This window comes from Solanum verrucosum, unplaced genomic scaffold (genome assembly GCF_900185275.1).
Source record: "Solanum verrucosum unplaced genomic scaffold, falcon-dt-bn FXZP01000182.1, whole genome shotgun sequence".
In the NCBI taxonomy this organism is placed as follows: Eukaryota; Viridiplantae; Streptophyta; class Magnoliopsida; order Solanales; family Solanaceae; genus Solanum; species Solanum verrucosum.
Window position 1 is genome coordinate 5,623,151 of NW_026020378.1, and position 21,388 is coordinate 5,644,538.

General features: G+C 30.8%; 2 protein-coding genes across 2 annotated transcripts; one reads left to right on the forward strand and one right to left on the reverse strand.

The window, feature by feature from the left end:
* Positions 1–1,959: 1,959 nt before the first annotated feature.
* LOC125838646 (uncharacterized) lies at positions 1,960–2,991 on the reverse strand. The gene has a single exon (XM_049517691.1). It carries the CDS (start codon positions 2,989–2,991, stop codon positions 1,960–1,962), a length of 1,032 nt encoding a protein of 343 aa, XP_049373648.1.
* A 2,198-nt stretch (positions 2,992–5,189) lies between these two features.
* LOC125838647 (uncharacterized) lies at positions 5,190–6,575 on the forward strand. Its single transcript, XM_049517692.1, has 2 exons — positions 5,190–5,542; positions 6,512–6,575. Exons 1-2 carry the CDS (start codon positions 5,190–5,192, stop codon positions 6,573–6,575), a joined length of 417 nt encoding a protein of 138 aa, XP_049373649.1.
* The last annotated feature ends 14,813 nt before the right edge of the window (positions 6,576–21,388 follow it).

Consider the following 21,388-nt stretch of genomic DNA (forward strand, 5'->3'; position numbering starts at 1 on the left):
TATTATTTTGATTCCACCTTTTTCTCGTCGAGACATAATTTGTAGAGATTTCTTCATTCTCATTATTTTCAGGTACATGGACCTCCTCTGTGGTGTCTTCATTTATTATGTCTCGGAGCTCTTCATGAGCAATTGCCTCTATATTATGATCATCTTAATCATTTATTCCTTTCTTTTTTCGAAGATTTTTATCCTTAGAACCAATTGGTCTACCACGTTTTAAGCGTGGTCCAGCCTCATTTGCCCTAACATTTTGTCATATCGGGACATCAACTCGAACTTGAGCATTAGCAGCTGAGATATATGATTTAGTAACCCGTGAAAGGTTAGTAAATGCATCCGGCAATTGATTTGCAATATTCTGCAAATAAATTATCTTTTGAACTTCTTGCTCGCATTGATTTGTTCGAGGATCTAAATGAGACAGTGAAAGTGAATTTCAATCTATCTCATTTCGCAATTGCTTTTGTTCTCCCCCTAATGTTGGGTATACTGATTCATCAAAATGACAATCAACAAACCTTGCCGTAAATAAATCTCCAGTTCTAGGTTCTAAATATTTTATAATAGAACGACATTCATACCCAACATATATCCCCAACCTTCTTTAGGGACCCATTTTTGTGCGTTGTGGTGGAGCAATTGGAACATATACCGCACAACCAAAGATTCTAAGATGGGAAATGTTTGGCTCCTGACCAAAAACCAATTGTAATGGGGAGATGTCATGATTACTGGTTGGCCTTATGCGCCGCACAAGTGCCGCTACATGCAAAATAGCATGCCCCCAAACCGAAACAGGCAACTTTGTTCTCATCAGCAATGGTCTAGCTATCAATTGAAAACGTTTAATCAATGACTCTGCTAAACCATTTTGAGTATGAACATATGCAACAGGATGTTCAACTGTTATTCCAGTGGACACACAATAATCATTAAATGTCTGAGATGTAAACTCACCAGCATTATCAAGACGAATTGTTTTTATTGCATAATCTGGAAATTGTGATTTTAACCTTATTATTTGAGCCAACAACCTCGCAAAAGCCATATTGCGAGTTGATAATAAGCACACATGAGACCATCTTGTAGATGCATCTATCAAGACTATATAATATTTAAATGGTCCACACGCAGGGTGAGAGATTCCACTCTAACCTTAGTCGTTGATGGTTTGATAACCAACTTCCCTTGTGAACAAGCAGCACAAGAGAATTCCTTTGATTGAAGAACATTTTGGTTCTTCAAACTATGCCTATGTGAATTCTCAATTATTCTGTGCATCATATTATAATCGGGATGGCCCAACTGGTCATGCCAAATGATAAAATCATTAGAACCAGTAAACCTTTTGTTTACTATGACATGTGATTCAACCGTACCAATATTTGTATGGTACAACCCAAAAGATAGTGCAGGCAATTTTTCATGCACATTTTTCTTCTTCGCATTTATTGTAGTAATATAAAGGTATTCAACATTTCTTTCATTCGCAGTCTCAACATGATAGCCATTTTGACGAATAACCTTGAAACTTAACAAGTTTCTATGAGACTTACTACAATACAATGCATTATCAATTACCAATAATGTTCCTCCAGGTAGTAATAAAGCTGCTCTTCCAGAGCCCTCAATCAATTTTGTACTACCAGATATTGTATTAACATATGCATTTTTCATTACCAAATGAGAGAAATATTTCTTTTCTCTTAGTATCGTATGAGTTGTGGCACAGTCCAGAAGATACATATCTCCATTACTTATCTTGGATCCAACTAAAGACTAGGAAATTTTATTTATCTTCATAAAAATAAAAATACATAATAAGAAGTATGAAACTTAACAAAAGAAAATTTAAGTACATGAACTTTAAGTAAGACATTAAAAACACATAATATTATTCATTTCCCAATTCAATTATCAATCTTCAATTGCGATCCCCAAAGAAGTCCTCAGCTTCTAGATGAGTAATATCATCGAGCCCATCAAAGCATCATCTTTCAATGCTAAATTTGCCTCAACATTCTCATCATATTTTTGAGAAGACCCTGCCTGAGCATCATTTTTTAGAGTCAAATGTGACTCCACTCGGGCATTAGAAGAGGAGGCACCACCTTTATTCCCTTTCTTTTTAAAGAAATTTTGATACAGCCTGACAAAATGCTCAGGTGCCCAACATTCATTTTTCCAGTGACCTTTAAGGCCACAACGATGACAGTGATCACCCTTGCCTTTTGAAGGATTATTTTGAGAACCCATATTGTTCTCTCTTTTGTTATGACCACCATCTCGACGATTATTATATCGTCTTTTGCCTTTGCCACGTCCACGCACATTATCATGGCCCCGATTATTTTGTCTTATTTCAGACTGGTCGTGTGCTTCTACTCCGTGGGCCTCCGGTAATGGAGCACTTCCAGTGGGACGGGCTTCATGATTTTTCATTAAAAGGTCATTATGTTGCTCAGCCACTAGAAGGCATGCAATTAATTCAAAGTATTTTTTAAAACCCTTTTCACAGTATTGTTGCTGTAATATCATATTGGAGGCATGGAAAGTAGTTAGTGTCTTTTCCAACATGTCCTCATCTTTTATAACTTCCCCACATAATCTTAATTGGGAAGTGATTCTAAATACAATAGAGTTATACTCAATTACAGTTTTATAATCTTGAAACCGTAAGTGCATCCACTCATAACGAGCCCTTGGCAATACAGTTGCCTTGAGGTGGTCATACCTCCCTTTCAAACCTATCCACAATTCAAGTGGATTTTTCACTGTTAAGTATTCAACCTTCAGGCTTTCATCAAGATGATGAAGAAGGAAAATCATAGCGTTCTCTTTATCCTGACTTGATGCCTTATTTCCTTCGATTATACAAACACCAAGACCCTTAGCGGTAAGGTGAATTTCAGCATCAAGTACCCATGACAAATAGTTCTTTCCATAAATGTCAAGTGCCACAAATTCAAGCTTTGACAAATTTGACATGATGAAAACTATCATAAAATAATTGAGTTAATATTATGATGTTGGTTTCTTTATAATAAATGATAAAGTATAATATGATTATAAAATATATTATATGTTATATGCATGCACATTGAATGTCTCAAAAACATATAAACTAATGATGTATTGAAACAATAGTTTTAATATGTAATTTTAATTGTTCTACAATATTTATTATTAGTTTCAATAGATATTAACGTCAAATTTTTGTAAGAGTTTCAAGTAATATTTAATACAATAATATTCTTCTTTATGACCCACCAATATACTTATCATAATGTATGAAAATACTTACGAGTTATTTTAACTAGCATATGCTATCATATTACTTAGTAATTAATTTAGAGTTATAAGTAAGTAGCATATAAATAACATGACAATATAAACTTGAAACGTAGTGATTATTATGCCTAGTAAAGTATCATAATAATAGTTAAATCAAGTTATATATGCAGTAATTAAATTATCGATCAAAGATTTATGCAAGTCCTATTAGAGGTGTTATAAACATATAAATGTATACCTAACTCTAAAAGAAAGTTGAACAACTTTTAGGAATTAATTTCGAATTAAGTAGGTCTCAGTTGGTTAGAGACTCGTGCTGATAACGTGTTGTAAAATATTAGCAATATAAAATAATATCAGACAATAAATATATAGACAAGATATATGGGAGATAATGCTTTCTTATTTCTTTCTTCTGTACTTTTCAATTGTATCTTTTATAAAATAATCATCTATTTATAGTACAAAATGTCTCTTCAAAGTTACATGAATTAAATAGTGTTCATTTATTTCATACATGAACTTCAAAGAGAGTTACGGATGATCTTTGAAGAGAGTTTCGGATGACATCCACATTAATGTATTTATAACATAAATTAAATAATAGTTCATGTTAAAAAACAGTTTCCCCAACTGCTACAAAACTTAAGGCAAGTCTCAAAACTTTGCTCAGATAATGAAAGTGTTAGGGTGACAGGTATCATAGTCAAATATTAATTCTCCAGGTAGCGTCCGATTGCAGCTTGCTGATTTTCTCAGCAAGAATATAAGAATAAAAAAACATAGCACACGCACAAGATGTTACATCAGCACGTTTTTTTATATATAATTTCATTCTTCTCTTTCTAATATATATTATCTCATAATTTGATATACTGAATATGACTAAAAGATTAATATTTGTATGTATTAGTTGTAGTTAATTTTTAAGTTAAAAGCACTCATCTCACCTTTATATAAGATCAAGTACTTCAACACCCTTACCTCTCCACAGTAGATATTTTTATTTCCTACTTACATGAGTTCATATCCTTGCTTTTCTATCAATTTCTCTAATTTTGATCTTACTCCCCAATCTGATATTGTGGTGCTGGGTATATGTGTCGGCTTGTGTGTTGTATTTTTGTTTTTATTTGAATATGCATTATTCCCTCCTCGCATCAATTATGTAATATTTATAGAGTTTTTTTTAATCTTCCAAAACTAAATTTTGTTTAGGTCTCATTTGTATGTACTTAATGATAATCTGAATATGAATGGTTGAGAGTTTAGACCATTAAGTACATTTATTTTTATTATATTTAAGCATTTAATTGGTATTTTGTGTAGATCATATCCACCATCACTTCATCCACAATCACCGGCTACAATCACTAACCAGCCACATTTGCCATCACTACTACCATAACCACCACCCCCGTCTTTGTAGCCGCTGCCACCTCTACTATCACTATCAACCTCTACCACGATCAATTCCCACCACCAACAAACTTCGCCATCACAACTAACACCGCCGCTAACTATCACTATACATTCTTCAGTCCCACCATTATTGTCATCACCTCCATCACTATTATCAACCACTACCATTATTGTTGCCAATCTCTATTACCAAACACCTCCATCATCATAACTAGCACCACCACCAACTACCACAAACACATCATTAAGTACCACAACACATACTTCAGCCACTACCATCAACAACACCAACGGCTAACATCAATCAATTTCACCACACATTCCAATAAGGTCACCATTCAAAAAGTTGTAAAATAGATATAAGATTGTGTATAATAAATCCACCTTTTCCTGAACTCCGCTACTCATAGCAAAACTTAGTTCACCGAGCTGCACTTTTCTAGACAGAAGATCCTAGTGGAGTATTAAACATGATGATGATTAATCTTTTTGAAGTGGTCGTTCAGGTAGAAAACAGGGGAGAAATTCCCGTCTATCTGAAAGAGAATTTCCTCTATGCACTGCCAGGCCGCCACTGCCTTGTGATCCGAATTGCCCCGTTCAGCACAAAGGTTATCCCGGCGCATACATTCTTTGCCCGCAACAAGTCCTTCGGGAGGCCCTCTACCGTAGAGGTTCATATAAATGGGAAATTAATTCAGCGCTTGACGCCGCAAACCTTTGTGCATTACCCGAAGATCATCGTTGATGGTTTTACTGATGAAGAGGGATCAACCATCCGTGTGGTTCGTCCTCAACGAGCTCTCGAACTCTCTCGTTTGAGGTACTTTCTTATGAAAAAAACACAAGTTTTATCATATATCATAATCACATTTCAATTTTGAAACGGTGAAGGGCCAAATACCAAAGGGGCAGCGGCTCTACAGCTAAAAGAAAAGGCAGTTGCCCTTAGTTTTGAAAAATTATTGATTCTAAAATTTCCGTGCAAATGGAAAAAAATAATGGGAAAATGCATAACTATCTCCAGCCTATGCCCGAAATCCCAGAGACACACCTAACCTTTACTAAGGTCCTATTACCCCCGAACTTAATTTATGTATAATATTCTACCCCTTTTCGGCCTACGTGGCACTATCCTTGAAAAAAATGTCAACATGTGTTGGGCCCACAAGATAGTGCCACGTAAGCCAAAAAGGGGTAGAATATTACATATAAAATAAGTTCGGGAGGGTAATAGGATCTTAGTAAAGGTTAGGTGTGTCTCTGGGATTTCGGGTATAGGCTAGGGGGTACTTATGCATTTTCCCAAAAATAAGTAATACAAGTTTGAACAATTTAGAATATTATGTCTCAAAAAAAATTAAATAAAAATGCTATAGTATACTTTATCAAAAAATCATTAAAATTTAGGCCTTCATTCGAATATGACTTTAGGCCACTGATGTATTTGAGTCGCTCATGCCTTATACCATTAGAAATACTATATATATCCTTCAGTTATATTTTTTATTCAAATATATCCCTCTTAAAAATTTACCCTAAATTTTAACGAAAGAAAATGTGGCAAGCCCGAAAACAAATGATTCACCCCAAATTTTAGATATCAATTATTTTGAAACCCACTCGTTTAACCCATTAATTTCCTCCGCTTTGAATTTTGTTTAGAATTAAAATAAAAAAAAAGCTTAAGTTAAATTATTTCTATAGTATATAAAAAAGGTACTATCTTTACATGCTGATAACTTCATTTATTCATGTTGTTTAATATGTACTCTATCTTGCTTATGATCAGGGCCTTCAACTTTCTTGCTATGGGATTCAAAGAAAGAAAGGAGGTGTGGCTTGTGAAGAAGTAATAGGACTCAGTCAGATGCATGGATACTGCAGGCTACAGCTAGCATATAAACTCATGCTTTATTTTGACTCGAGGAAAAATTAAACAACATTATGTTTTTGTGTTTTTTTAAAAAAAATTATTGTTATGGAGTATGTGTGGTTCTTTTAATTTCTTCATCTATTTTCCTCCGGCATGTGTATTTTTATAATTAATAAATAAAAAATTAAAAATACGGGTGGTTTTGTTTTGTGTTGAGTTTTTGATTGTCATAGGTCTTATATCTTTATTTTTAAAGATACAAGTAGTTTGGCTTTGAATTTCTTATTGCTAAAACTCTTGTATTTTATTTGGGATGAAATTAGTCATTATGACTTTTGCAAGAATGAAAGAGCAATCACTTACAAAACTAACTTTTAGTGATAATAAATATACATATTAATAAAGAATGCTAATTTTTTTATAGATATTAATTAATTATCATTAGATTTAATGTCGCTACAGGCTTTAAGGACATTTACAAAAAGTGTTAATTGCCACTAAAAATATGTATTTAGCAATAATTAAGTCATTGCATTGATTATTTGCCATTGAAAATTATTTTTGGTGTACTAACGCTCTTCTAGAGTTGTTCTTAAAGTATCCTTTTGGAAAAAGAAAAAAAATACTTTTGGACAAAAGGATACATGTTTAAGACCTACAATCAAACAAAGTTTTCATTTGATGAGTTGTGAAAACTATTCCCAACATCCTTTCCTCCTACTGAAAGTGTTGTTTTTGTGAAATTTAATCCTTAGTTTTTGACACGATCGAATATTTTAACTAATTGTAAACGACACCTAATATGAGATACTATTCACCTTTAGGCAAATCATTTCATTATTAAATTAAACGAATACTTTAAGAGTAAAGTTTTATGAAGGTAACAAGAAATAGTGGAATTACAATTATAGAACTATAATAAAAACCATCTCTATTCTCTCCCAGTAGCCAAATATTGTGTAACTATAGTCAAAATCCACCTGCTTCCATGCCTCTATCACAAACGGAACTCAATCCACCTGCACCGCCGGACGAAGGAGGCCCAACAAACTCGGAACAAACGGAGGTAATCAGACTGACTTTCAAGAACATTTTGGTGGCACCGTACCCAGCTCAAGACGGGTTATCCCACAATGAACCAAATTGCACAGTTGACATGCTCCTAGACGAAACAGAGCAAAATAAGTTGGGAGTAGGAGGAGCACGCCATCTTGAGGACAACATCGTGCTATCAGAAGAGGAAAAAAGGAAGATCTACTGACCATGGGCTTTCTCCATCATCATCAAACTACTTGGGAAAAAAATAAACCACCAATACCTCAAGAAGAAGTTAGCCTTACTCTGGAAGACCACTGAGGAAATTGTTCTAATCGATCTAGGGTATGACTACTACATAGTTAAACTCCTCAAAGAGGAGAACTTGCAACGTACCCTCCAAAACGGACCATGGTTCATCAACGGATATTTTTTATCAGTAAAGACGTGGCGACCAAATTTTGTCGCCTCTGAAGCGAAATAAAACGTTTCCGCCATATGAATAAGACTCCCAGAGCTTCCAACAGAGTTCTACGACCACACCGTCCTAGACAAAGTAGGCAAAGTGTACTAGGCAAACCAGTACAAAAAGAGTCTGCCGAATAACTTAGCACGGGTCCCCCAAAATACTCCTATGAAAAATGTTGATGCAGCAGTTGAGTCTCGAACTCAGAAGCAGAAGGCCAATACTTCAAGGGATTTTGTGGATGCCCCAACGGGGGCTCGATCCGTGATTAACCAAAATAATAAATCCTTATACGTCACAGGAACTAACGTTACCAATACGACATTAATAAATAATAAACAACAGGAAGAAAACCCCAATAACTTTAGCCCCAAACAAACAGTATGGCGGTAGACACAGTAACCTACACGTCCCCTAATACCCCTATGGAAGTGAACAATAAATTCAGTCTATTTATCCAAGGGCCACAATCCAAGGTAAATCCCTCACTGTCCACTCCTAACTATGTGGACAAAATACACTCCACAGCAAATAACAAATGTATAATTAAAAATAAAATAACAAATATAGATATTGACGACAATACCTCTCTACCTCTAAACTTTCCAAGTAGGGACCTCCTACTAAACATAGCCCCCCCCCCCCCCCCCCATTTATGGAAAAAGCCACGGAAAGTTCAAAGTATAGAAACCAAAATATTCCTAGTACAACATTTACTAATATAGGAAATATTCCTCTTAAAAGCCAATTAACCATCCCTATCAACTCCATATCTATAGCGCTACCAAATCTTAAGGAAAATGCCAAGAATCCCCTTTTTAGCTCAACAAAGGAGGCAAACTGCAAATAGGAACTCCCTTCCCTTTACCCCAAGAACTCCTGCGAGCCAAACTCAACCAATTCAAATGAACAACCAAATGTCACTACTAAAAAAATAGTGAATACCGACCTAAAAATTTCCGACCTCAAATGGAGGTCGGTATTTACAAGTAGTCGGTTTTTATGCAAAATAAAGCGGAAAAACCAAATTCCGACCTCCGGAGGTCGGAATTTTTCCCGGAAAAAATGAATTACAATAAAAATACCGACCTCATGGGATCGGTATTTTTTATATTTAATTGAGAAAATAATACCGACATCAAGAGGTCGGTTTTTATTGTAATTCATTAAAAATTTTATAATTCCGACTTCTGAATGTCGGTAGTATGTAATTAAAATACCGACCTCATGAGGTCGGTATTTTTATTTCATCAAATTTCTATTAATTAAAGCGACATCCGGAGGTCGGTATTTTTATTTCATCTTATTACTATTAATTAAAGCGACATCCGGAGGTCGGTATTTTTTTTTCATCTAATTACTTTTAAAAGCGACATCCGGAGGTCGGTTTGCGAAAAGAGAAAAAACCAAATTCCGACCTCTAGAGGTCGGAAATTTTCTCGGAAAAAATGAATTACAATAAAAACCGACCTCTTGATGTCGGTATTAAAAAAATAAATAAATAACAATATTTTATTTTTTCTCAATAGGTTTTGTGTAAAATAAAAAACAAAAAAAATTATAATACCGACTTCCGTATGTCGGTAAAATTAAATAGTAAATATAAATTAATATAAATTACCGACCTCATGAGGTCGGTATTTTTTATATTTAATTGAGAAAATAATACCGACATCAAGAGGTCGGTTTTTATTGTAATTCATTAAAAATTCCGACCTCCTGAGGTCGGAATTTTTTCTCAATTAAATATTTCATAATACCAACTTCCGAATGTCGGTAAAAATTAAATAGTATGTAATTAAAGTACCGACCTCATGAGGTCGGTATTTTTATTTCGACTATTAATTAAAGCGACATCCGGAGATCGGTATTTTTATTTCATCTAATTACTTTTAAAAGCGACATCCGGAGGTCGGTTTGCGATTTGCGGGTAAACCAATTCCGACCTCAAGAAGTCGGAATTTTTCCCAGAAAATGAATTAAAATAAAAACCGACCTCTTGATGTCGGTATTATTTTCTATTTTGATTTAATTTTATTTAAATCGTTATCCGGAGGACCATTTTGTGTTCTTAAAATTTAATGTGATACATATATATATATATATGTTTAATTAATAAAATCAACATCAACAGGTGAGTTTATATTAAAATAATTATGTATATATATGTGTGTGTATATATATAAATATATATAATTTAACTACTCATCAACAGAATTTTAATTTAATAAATTTATATATAAATATATATATATATATATATATATGTATATATACATAGATGTATATATATGTATGTATACATATACATATATTATATGTTGAAGTGTAGTTAAATTATATATGTTTAATTAATAAAATCAACCTCAAGAGGTGAGTTTATATTAAAATAATTATATATATATATAATTTAACTACACATCAACAGAAGTTTAATTTACATATATATATATATATATATATATATATATATATAGATGTATATATATACATATTCTATATATATATAACAATATTTTATTTTTTCTCAATAGGTTTTGTGTAAAATAAAAAACAAAAAAAATTATAATACCGACTTCCGTATATCGGTAAAATTAAATAGTAAAAATAAATTAATAAAAAATACCGACCTCATGAGGTCGGTATTTTTTATATTTAATTGAGAAAATAATAACGACATCAAGAGATCAGTTTTTATTGTAATTCATTAAAAATTCCGACCTCCTGAGGTCGGAATTTTTTCTCAATTAAATATTTCATAATATCGACTTCCGAATGTCGGTAAAAATTAAATAGTATGTAATTAAAATACCGACCTCATAAGGTCGGTATTTTTATTTCGACTATTAATTAAAGCGACATCCGGAGGTCGGTATTTTTATTTCATCTAATTACTTTTAAAAGCGACATCCGGAGGTCGGTTTGCGATTTGCGGGTAAACCAAATTCCGACCTCAAGAAGTCGGAATTTTTCCCAGAAAATGAATTACAATAAAAACCGACCTCTTGATGTCGGTATTATTTTCTATTTTGATTTAATTTTATTTAAATCGTTTTCCGGAGGTCCATTTTGTGTTCTTAAAATTTAATGTGATATATAAATATATGTTTAATTAATAAAATCAACCTCAAGAGGTGAGTTTATATTAAAATAATTATGTATATATATGTGTGTGTATATATATATAATTTAACTACACATCTTATATATGTTTAATTAATAAAATCAACCTAAAGAGGTGAGTTTATATTAAAATAATTATATATATATATATATATATATATAGATGTATATATATACATATTCTATATATATATATATAGATGTATACATATACATATATATATACATATATATGTATATGTATACATCTATATATATATAACAATATTTTATTTTTTCTCAATAGGTTTTGTGTAAAATAAAAAACAAAAAAAATTATATTACCGACTTCCGTATGTCAGTAAAATTAAATAGTAAAAATAAATTAATATAAAATACCGACCTCATGAGGTCGGTATTTTTTATTTTTTTATATTTAATTGAGAAAATAATAACGACATCAAGAGATCGGTTTTTATTGTAATTCATTAAAACTTCCGACCTCCTGAGGTCGGAAGTTTTTCTCAATTAAATATTTCATAATACCGACTTCCGAATGTCGGTAAAAATTAAATAGTATGTAATTAAAATACCGACCTCATGAGGTCGGTATTTTTATTTCGACTATTAATTAAAGCGACATTCGGAGGTCGGTATTTTTATTTAATCTAATTACTTTTAAAAGCGACATCCGGAGGTCGGTTTGCGATTTGCGGGTAAACCAAATTCCGACCTCAAGAAGTCGGAATTTTCCCCAAAAAATGAATTACAATAAAAACCGACCTCTTGATGTCGGTATTATTTTCTATTTTGATTTAATTTTATTTAAATCGTTTTCCGGAGGACCATTTTGTGTTCTTAAAATTTAATGTGATATATATATATATATATATATATATATATATATATATATATATATATATATATGTTTAATTAATAAAATCAACCTCAAGAGGTGAGTTTATATTAAAATAATTATGTATATATATATGTGTGTGTGTGTGTATATATATATATATATATATATATATATATATATATATATATATATATAATTTAACTACACATCAACAGAATTTTAATTTAATAAATTTACACACACACACACACACACACACACACACACATATATATATATATATATATGTATGTATACATATACATATATTATATGTTGATGTGTAGTTAAATTATATATGTTTAATTAATAAAATCAACCTCAAGAGGTGAGTTTATATTAAAATAATTATATATATATATAATTTAACTACACATCAACAGAAGTTTAATTTATATATATATATATATATATATATATATATATATATATATATATAGATAGATGTATATATATACATATTCTATATATATAGATGTATACATATACATATATATGTATACATATATGTATATATGTATATATATATATATAGATAGATGTATATATATACATATTCTATATATATAGATGTATACATATACATATATATACATATATATGTATATGTATACATCTATATATATATAACAATATTTTATTTTTTCTCAATAGGTTTTGGGTAAAATAAAAAACAAAAAAAATTATAATACCGACTTCCGTATGTCAGTAAAATTAAATAGTAAAAATAAATTAATATAAAATACCGACCTCATGAGGTCGGTATTTTTTATATTTAATTGAGAAAATAATAACGACATCAAGAGATTGGTTTTTATTGTAATTCATTAAAAATTCCGACCTCCTTAGGTCGGAATTTTTTCTCAATTAAATATTTCATAATACCGACTTCCGAATGTCGGTAAAAATTAAATAGTATGTAATTAAAATACCGACCTCATGAGGTCGGTATTTTTATTTCGACTATTAATTAAAGCGACATCCGGAGGTCGGTATTTTTATTTCATCTAATTACTTTTAAAAGCGACATCCGGAGGTCGGTTTGCGATTTGCGGGTAAACCAAATTCCGACCTCAAGAAGTCGGAATTTTTCCCAGAAAATGAATTACAATAAAAACCGACCTCTTGATGTCGGTATTATTTTCTATTTTGATTTAATTTTATTTAAATCGTTTTCCGGAGGACCATTTTGTGTTCTTAAAATTTAATGTGATATATATATATATGTTTAATTAATAAAATCAACCTCAAGAGGTGAGTTTATATTAAAATAATTATGTATATATATGTGTGTGTGTCTATATATATATGTTTAATTAATAAAATCAACCTCAAGAGGTGAGTTTATATTAAAATAATTATGTATATATATGTGTGTGTGTGTGTATATATATATATATATATATATATTATATATATATATATAATTTAACTACACATCAACAAAATTTTAATTTAATAAATTTACATATATATATATATATATATATATATATATATATATATATGCGATTTGCGGGTAAACCAAATTCCGACCTCAAGAAGTCGGAATTTTTCCCAGAAAATGAATTACAATAAAAACCGACCTCTTGATGTCGGTATTATTTTCTATTTTGATTTAATTTTATTTAAATCGTTTTCCGGAGGACCATTTTGTGTTCTTAAAATTTAATGTGATATATATATATATGTTTAATTAATAAAATCAACCTCAAGAGGTGAGTTTATATTAAAATAATTATGTATATATATGTGTGTGTGTCTATATATATATGTTTAATTAATAAAATCAACCTCAAGAGGTGAGTTTATATTAAAATAATTATGTATATATATGTGTGTGTGTGTGTATATATATATATATATATATATTATATATATATATATAATTTAACTACACATCAACAAAATTTTAATTTAATAAATTTACATATATATATATATATATATATATATATATGTATATATACATAGATGTATATATATGTATATATACATAGATGTATATATATGTATATATACATAGATGTATATATATGTATGTATACATATACATATATTATATGTTGATGTGTAATTAAATTATATATGTTTAATTAATAAAATCAACCTTAAGTGGTGAGTTTATATTAAAATAATATATATGTTTAATTAATAAAATCAACCTCAAGAGGTGAGTTTATATTAAAATAATTATGTATATTTATGTGTGTGTGTGTGTATATATGTATATATATATGTTTAATTAATAAAATCAACCTCAAGAGGTGAGTTTATATTAAAATAATTATGTATATATATGTGTGTGTGTGTGTGTATATATATATATATAATTTAACTACACATCAACAAAATTTTAATTTAATAAATTTATATATATATATATATATATATATATATATATATATATATATATATATATATATATATATATATATATATATATATATACATAGATGTATATATATGTATGTATACATATACATATATTATATGTTGATGTGTAATTAAATTATATATGTTTAATTAATAAAATCAACCTTAAGTGGTGAGTTTATATTAAAATAATTATATATATATATATATATATATATATATATATATATATATATATATATATATATATATATATAATTTAACTACACATCAACAGAAGTTTAAATTTCGTTTAAATTAATAATAAGATGTAAAATAATAAGAGTAAGAATTTAGATTTAAACAAAGAGGATATCTGTCAAGATGATGTAAGCTGTGGTTGTAAAATTTGTTGTAAAATCCTACTCAGTACTCCCTCTTCCTGTTCCGTTATCTAGTATTAGTAGTTTTTTGTTGCTGAATCCATGTAATTTCTCCCAAAATTACTTTTTTTTTTTTTTTTTTTTTTTTCACTGTTCATCTCTTTACCTTACTCCTTTCATCTCTTTTCTTTACCCATTTTCCTAGCACCTGCTTCTTTAACCACACCCTGGGATTCACAGTCCTTTTGGTTTTCTGACCATGGCGGACTTTCAACATCCCTAGGTATTTACAGGTTAATCTATCGGGGTTACTAAGAGGATAGAGAACTAACCATTTACTAAGAATAAATCAAAGAGTGAACATGTTAACAAAAATCATAATAACATATCATAATAATATGAACATCATATCACACATAATAACATACACAATAATAACATAGTACATACGCTTAGGGAGAAGATTACTAGGATCTAGAAAACAGATAACTACTTACATGATAATGGTCGGAATGAGGTTTCCCTTTCGAGAGTCCCCGAAGTGACCTTGCAAGTACTTGTAGGAAAATACACTCACACTCTTTGTACACACACAACAAACACTTACTCACTCTTTATTTTGAAAGGGAAGGGGAATATGTAAACTATTACTTAGAAATATTTAAGCTTTTGCTCTCTGCTCTGCACTTCGCTCTGTCTCTTTTCTTGTAATATGGTTCTTATTTATAGAAGTCCATCCGGATTTGAAATTCGGATTTCAATTTCTAAAAACTTTCTTCACCCGGGTGCTCTTTGGGCCCCATTGTCACATGGCTTTGTGAAACCTTTGTTGAAATTGAGTGTCCTTCTTTGTCTTCTTGTGATAGTGGAGTGGTGTCCTTCTTTTGTCTTCTTGTGATAGTGGAGTAGTGGACATGTAGTGGAGTTTCTTTATCATAATGGACTTGTAGTGGAGTCTTGTAGTGGAATCTTGTAGTTGATGAAGGCTTGTGATGTCACTGCTTACCTATTTGTTTGTCTTCTTGTGTTGATGTTATTGCTACGTATTTCTCTAGGTATCCAGGTTGTGTAGTGTTACAGAATCAAAACTCATCCCTGAATCATTGTCGTCATTTGGATCATAATGTTGATTAAACTGGTCTGATAAATTATTTTCGTCACTGCTACTCTCGTGGTCAGAATTTGCTGGATCTGGCTTTGGATTTTCTCGTATGATTTTTTCTTGTACTTCTTTAGTCTTTTCTGTGAGAAATTTGTAAAGGGAACTTTTTATTATTTTTTCTATTCTTTTATTTTTTTTTCTTTTTTGGAGGAATCCTGTTGTCCTTTTACTTGTCTCTGCCATTGTATTGAAGCTTGCCGGCAGAATTCTTACACTTTTTGGTAAAGTGTCAACCATCAACGGATTTGATGAGTCTTTACCCGCTACCGTTTGAACGGGACTAGTTGTACCTTTAGCTGGTACAATAGCTTTTTCTACATTCGTTGGGGAATGTACACCCGTCTCATCCATTTTGTGGGGAGATGGAGAACTCTTATTTTGATCGGTATTTCCAAGTAAAAATCTTATCCTCTCTTGTAATGAGTGGATATGTTGTGTCATTTTCCCTTTTTCTGTTTCTAGTCTTTCGATTGTCTGGTTTAGCCTTTTGAATCCTTCCGTCATTAAGGAACAATGATCGCAGAAAATGATTCTGTTTGTGTCTTTCTGAATATTGTATTGCAAAGACGGTCTTGAAATTTGTCTCAAAGCTGGACTGATGAAATAATTAGGCCCGAGAGTTCCTCTAGCATAGTCTAGTGCTTCATTCAAATCATTGAATCCCTTAAAGAGTGGGGTAGGGAAGTCTTTAATTGAATCTACTACTTCTATCCATGTCTGGAACACGCCCTGTAATTTTCCTTGAATTACTACATAAAATCTGAATTTTTTGTCTTCATTTTTGTCTGTAAAATAATGGCTTAAAGAATTTACTACGGACACGAAATAACTGTTGTCTCGAGGAATCTTGTTGTATGCTATCCATAGGTTGTCTATTAAGCATCTTTGAGGTCTATCTATCTTCGTTTCTGGCTTCACCCTGAAACTTAGATTGGATGGAGGATAGAAGATTAAATTTTGTTTTCCAAAATATATTCTTTCCATGTTCGTTGTATTTTGTCTTGTTTGTGGTTGAAATGAAGTATTTCCTAAGAGAGTCTGCAACAAGTCTTTGTCTTTTTGCCCACTTGAATTTGAACTAGATGCTCCGTCTTTATCTGTACTCATGCTGAAAACAAACAGTTAGTTTTCATAAGTCTGCTTAGTTGATCTGCTAAAGAATTATCTTTCCCCTTTATATGCTCTAAAGATATATTGTATATTGATGTAGCGTCTAAAAAATTTAACCATCTTCTTTTACTACTATTTTTTCCTTCTATTTTTTGGTGAAATTTTACAATAGCCTCGCAATCCGTTCTTACCAGAATTTCTTGTTTATTAATAATGTATAACTTAAAACTATTTAAACCGTATATAACTGCCAAAATTTCTGCATCTATGCTACTCATATTTCCCTTTTCTTTGTATTTTCCGCTGTGATAAGCGCAAATTTTTTCGTCTTTTTTATCTCCATATTTATTGTTTTTTGTTTTCAAAACTGCTCCCCACCCTTCGAGACTTCCGTCTGTTTCTACTATTGGGTAATCTGTTTCTAGTGGGAGGGCTAAATCTGGTATATCTTTAACCATTTGTTTGAGTTTTTGTACTAGTTTTATGTCTTCTACATTAAATGTCTTTTGTCCATGACTTCCTGTTTTAGAGTATAGGGGTCCTGCTACTTTCCCTAGATCTTTGATGAAACTCCGTGCATAATTTAGTATTCCTAAAAATTTTTGCAAGTCTTTAGTATTGTCTAATTTATCAGGCATATCTAGAACCTTTTTTGCTATATGGGGTTGTAGTTTTATCTTTCCATTTCCAATTTCTACCCCTAGGAATTTTATAAGAGTCTTACATAATTCCATTTTCTTTTTGCTAATTATAATTCCATTGTCTACGAATAGTTTAAATACCGTTTGCAAATGTCCTAGATGTTCATTTGTATTATTACTAAAAACTAAAATATCGTCTACATAAACTAAAATAAAGTTTTTATAGTCTCTAAATATATTATCCATCTTTCTTTGAAAAATTGGAGGGGCTGTTTTTAAACCGAAGGGCATTACCAACCATTCGAAATGTCCTTCTGGACAGGTAAAGGCTGTCCATTCTATGCTATCTTCATGCATTTTGACTTGCCAATATCCGGACTTACAGTCAAACTTACTAAAAAATTTTCTTCCTTGTATTCGATTTATTAGTTCTGATTTGTCTGGTAATTTATATCCATCCATTCTAGTATTGTCATTAAGTCTTTTATAGTTTATTACCATCCTAGCTTTTCCTCTTAGTATTTCATTGTGATTTCTTACCATAAATGCGGCTGACCTATGTTTTGAAGTTGACCTTCTTATTACCCCTAGATTTAATAATTCTTTTATTTGATCTTCAAATTCCCTCAGGTCTTCATTCGTGGATTCTATTGAAGCAGTTTTAACCGTATATTCTGGGTTAATAATATCAAGTCTGCAGGTTATATGATTGGCTTCCCAGTGCTTCAGGGGTCTTTCTCCAATTATTTCTAGTTTATCTAAGATAGAAATTACTTCGTCTAGGTCTTTCTGGTTTTTTATAACTCCTATATGTTGTAATCCTTTCTTAAAATTATAAAGTTCAGTATTTATTTCTATTAAATTATAGTTTTTCTCTATTTGTATATCAGATAAACTTAATTCTAATAATTCAATTTCTTTAATGTCTTCCTCTTCTGTACTAACATGTAATTTAGTACAATTACATTCTTTTCCTTTATTACATTTTGATGTATTTGTATTATCAGTATTCTTAATATACCTTGATTTTGTAGGAACTGGTTCTGTTGTTATGGAGGTTTGAGTCATATTTTTAGAAAATATTACTCCATCTCTAGTGAGGAGACAACTTCCGTTATTATGTAGTAAGAAATCTAAGCCTAAAACAAAGTCTATCCTAATATTTAAATCTCTAACCCATATTTTTTCTAGTTTATAAGTAGGTTTATAGAAATCTGCACATGTGTTTAAAAAACTTATTTGAGCATTACTAACATAATGTTTGTATATATTTGAAGATCCGTCCATTTGCATGGCGCTTTGTGGTTCGGAAAATTCCTTTATTATTTCTATAGGCAGGATATTTCTATTTATTATACTCTTTGTACACCCTGAGTCTACTAGAGCTAAAGTTTCTATTTCATAGTTTTGAATTCTTATTCTCGTTAATATTTTGATAGTATTGATCTTTTTGTCTTCATTACAAATTAATCCTTCAAACGATTTGTATTCCTCTTTTTCATTTAAGAGCTCAATTCCTTCCTTTTCTTCTACCTCTTCTTCTACTTTTTCTTTTCCTTTTTCTAATTTATTCATTCTGTTTTCTAAACTATCAATCCTTTTTTCTAGGGACATTAATGTTTTTTCTTTTACGCTTATGGTCTGGTCTATAACTTTAATGTTAAATATTTTATTGATGCACATGAGGCATCCTTCTATATAGCAATTCGTACATTTAGCTCTTCTGTCTTTGCTGGGATATCCTGTACAATTAAAACATTTTTGGCTATCTAGACCTTTCCCTTTTAAAAATTGGTGATCACAATGTAGATTGACAAATGTAAAATCCTTGATGTCCAATTTTTCTAATCCTATCTCATTTATTAAGGTTTCTTCTTCTGAATCAGATGAGTCGTGTTGTCTTCCTTCTAAAGCATCTATACTTATTACTGAATATATACTTTCATTATCTGACATGTATTCATCTACATTTATCAGGGTTTCTTGGAAATCTTCTATGAGTTGGGAATTTCTCGTTCTACTATTATTTCTTCCTGGACAAGTGTTAGCAAGATGTTCTTCACTTCCGCATGTAAAACAAGATAGTCTATTTTTATAGATTCTATTATTATTATGCTTTCTTACATGTCTATCTTTATTTAGGTAAGGCTTTTTTGCCTAGATTTTCGTAGATAATATTTTTTCCTTGGTCTGTGTCTTGGTTATTTTGATATTTTCTTCTATATTTCTTATTTGGTGTACCTTGATCATAGCTTTGTGTTGTATATATATTCTTACAAAAACCAGTCTCATTTTGCTTTAATTGTTTTTGTATTTGTATATTTGTACACTTTTCCTGTAATATTTCCATAACATGCTGTATTTTATGTCCGATAGACCAATTAACATTTGGATTTTGCATAACTCCTTCTCTTTTACTCCATCTTTCTTCTATTTCTCTTCCTAATGCTCCAGGGAGTTTATTAAAAAGCTTTTTTCCTAAGCTTTGATCAAACGCATTGCCGCTTATAGCGCATAAATAAAAATAATCCTTTAGAAAGTTTTTGATATGGCTCCAATTTGTAATGCTAAGTTGTTCTAGTTTTATTAATGCATTCTTTTGCAATACTACCAATCCACTATTAGGGTCTTCTCCTGTTATTAGGCTGTGTATTTTATTAGTGAAATTATATGGATTTGGTCCCATATTTACTAGTTCTTGGAATTCTTGAGGGTAGGTTACCTTGTATGCTTCCCACATTCCTTTGATTGATTCTCCTAAAAAGGTTTCCATGTATCTATACATAGTTTCTGCATCTGTCTCACTATAATGATGTATGTAATCTGCTACTACTATTCCTTTCCACACATCTATTACTGAGTTCCATAATTGAGGATCATGAGCTGCTATGTTTAGTATCTTACCTCTATCTCCTCCATCTTGAAGCTTGATAGGGGCTTCTATTGGCATTCTTATTCCTATTGGTCTAACCATTTCTGGTTCTGTTGCCGGGTCTTGTCTATATACCCGATGACGTGGTAAGTTTCCTATAGTATATTCTACTGGTGTTATGGGGGTTGTCTTTTGAAAAGGACTTGAATTAGAAGAAGCGGTTTCCATGAATTCTTTTAGACTGCGTGTTGTCTCATCATCACTTTCTTCTTTTTCTTTTTGTCTATACCCATAATTATCTATTCTGAATTTGCATTCTTTAAAATGCGTTTCTACTATAGAGATATTTATTTTTCCCATTTTACAACCTTTACACTTAAACAAAGTTGTTTTATTTTCTTTATGTAATTCTTTAGCTTGTGCTATTGATAAGTCTACTTCGTAGTCTTCTTCATTTATATTTTGGATATTCATACCTTCCATATTAACGGTTGATTCATTATCTTCTAAGTCTTCCTCTATTTCTTTTTGATCTGTATATTTATAATCAGTGAATCTAATTGATGTCTCTCCTTTAGTATTAGTGTATGTGAGGTGGTCGTTTGGTCGTAATACTTCTTTTTTGCAGAAATTTTCTAAATTCCATTCTCTACCAGCATATTCTTCTGAATTTATTTTTAAAGGGTTCATTAACTTGATTCCTTTATTTCCCATTATACCTACTGCATCGTCTATCTTTATTTTAAACTTTGAACTGCTGTTGGTGGCT

Excerpts from the sequence above, each read along its gene's own strand:
- LOC125838646 (XM_049517691.1), bottom strand. The coding sequence starts at position 2,991 with ATGTCAAATTTGTCAAAGCTTGAATTTGTGGCACTTGACATTTATGGA.
- LOC125838647 (XM_049517692.1), top strand. The coding sequence starts at position 5,190 with ATGATGATGATTAATCTTTTTGAAGTGGTCGTTCAGGTAGAAAACAGG. Across the intron at positions 5,543-6,511 it reads CTCGAACTCTCTCGTTTGAG|GGCCTTCAACTTTCTTGCTA; the intron begins GTACTTTCTTAT and ends GCTTATGATCAG.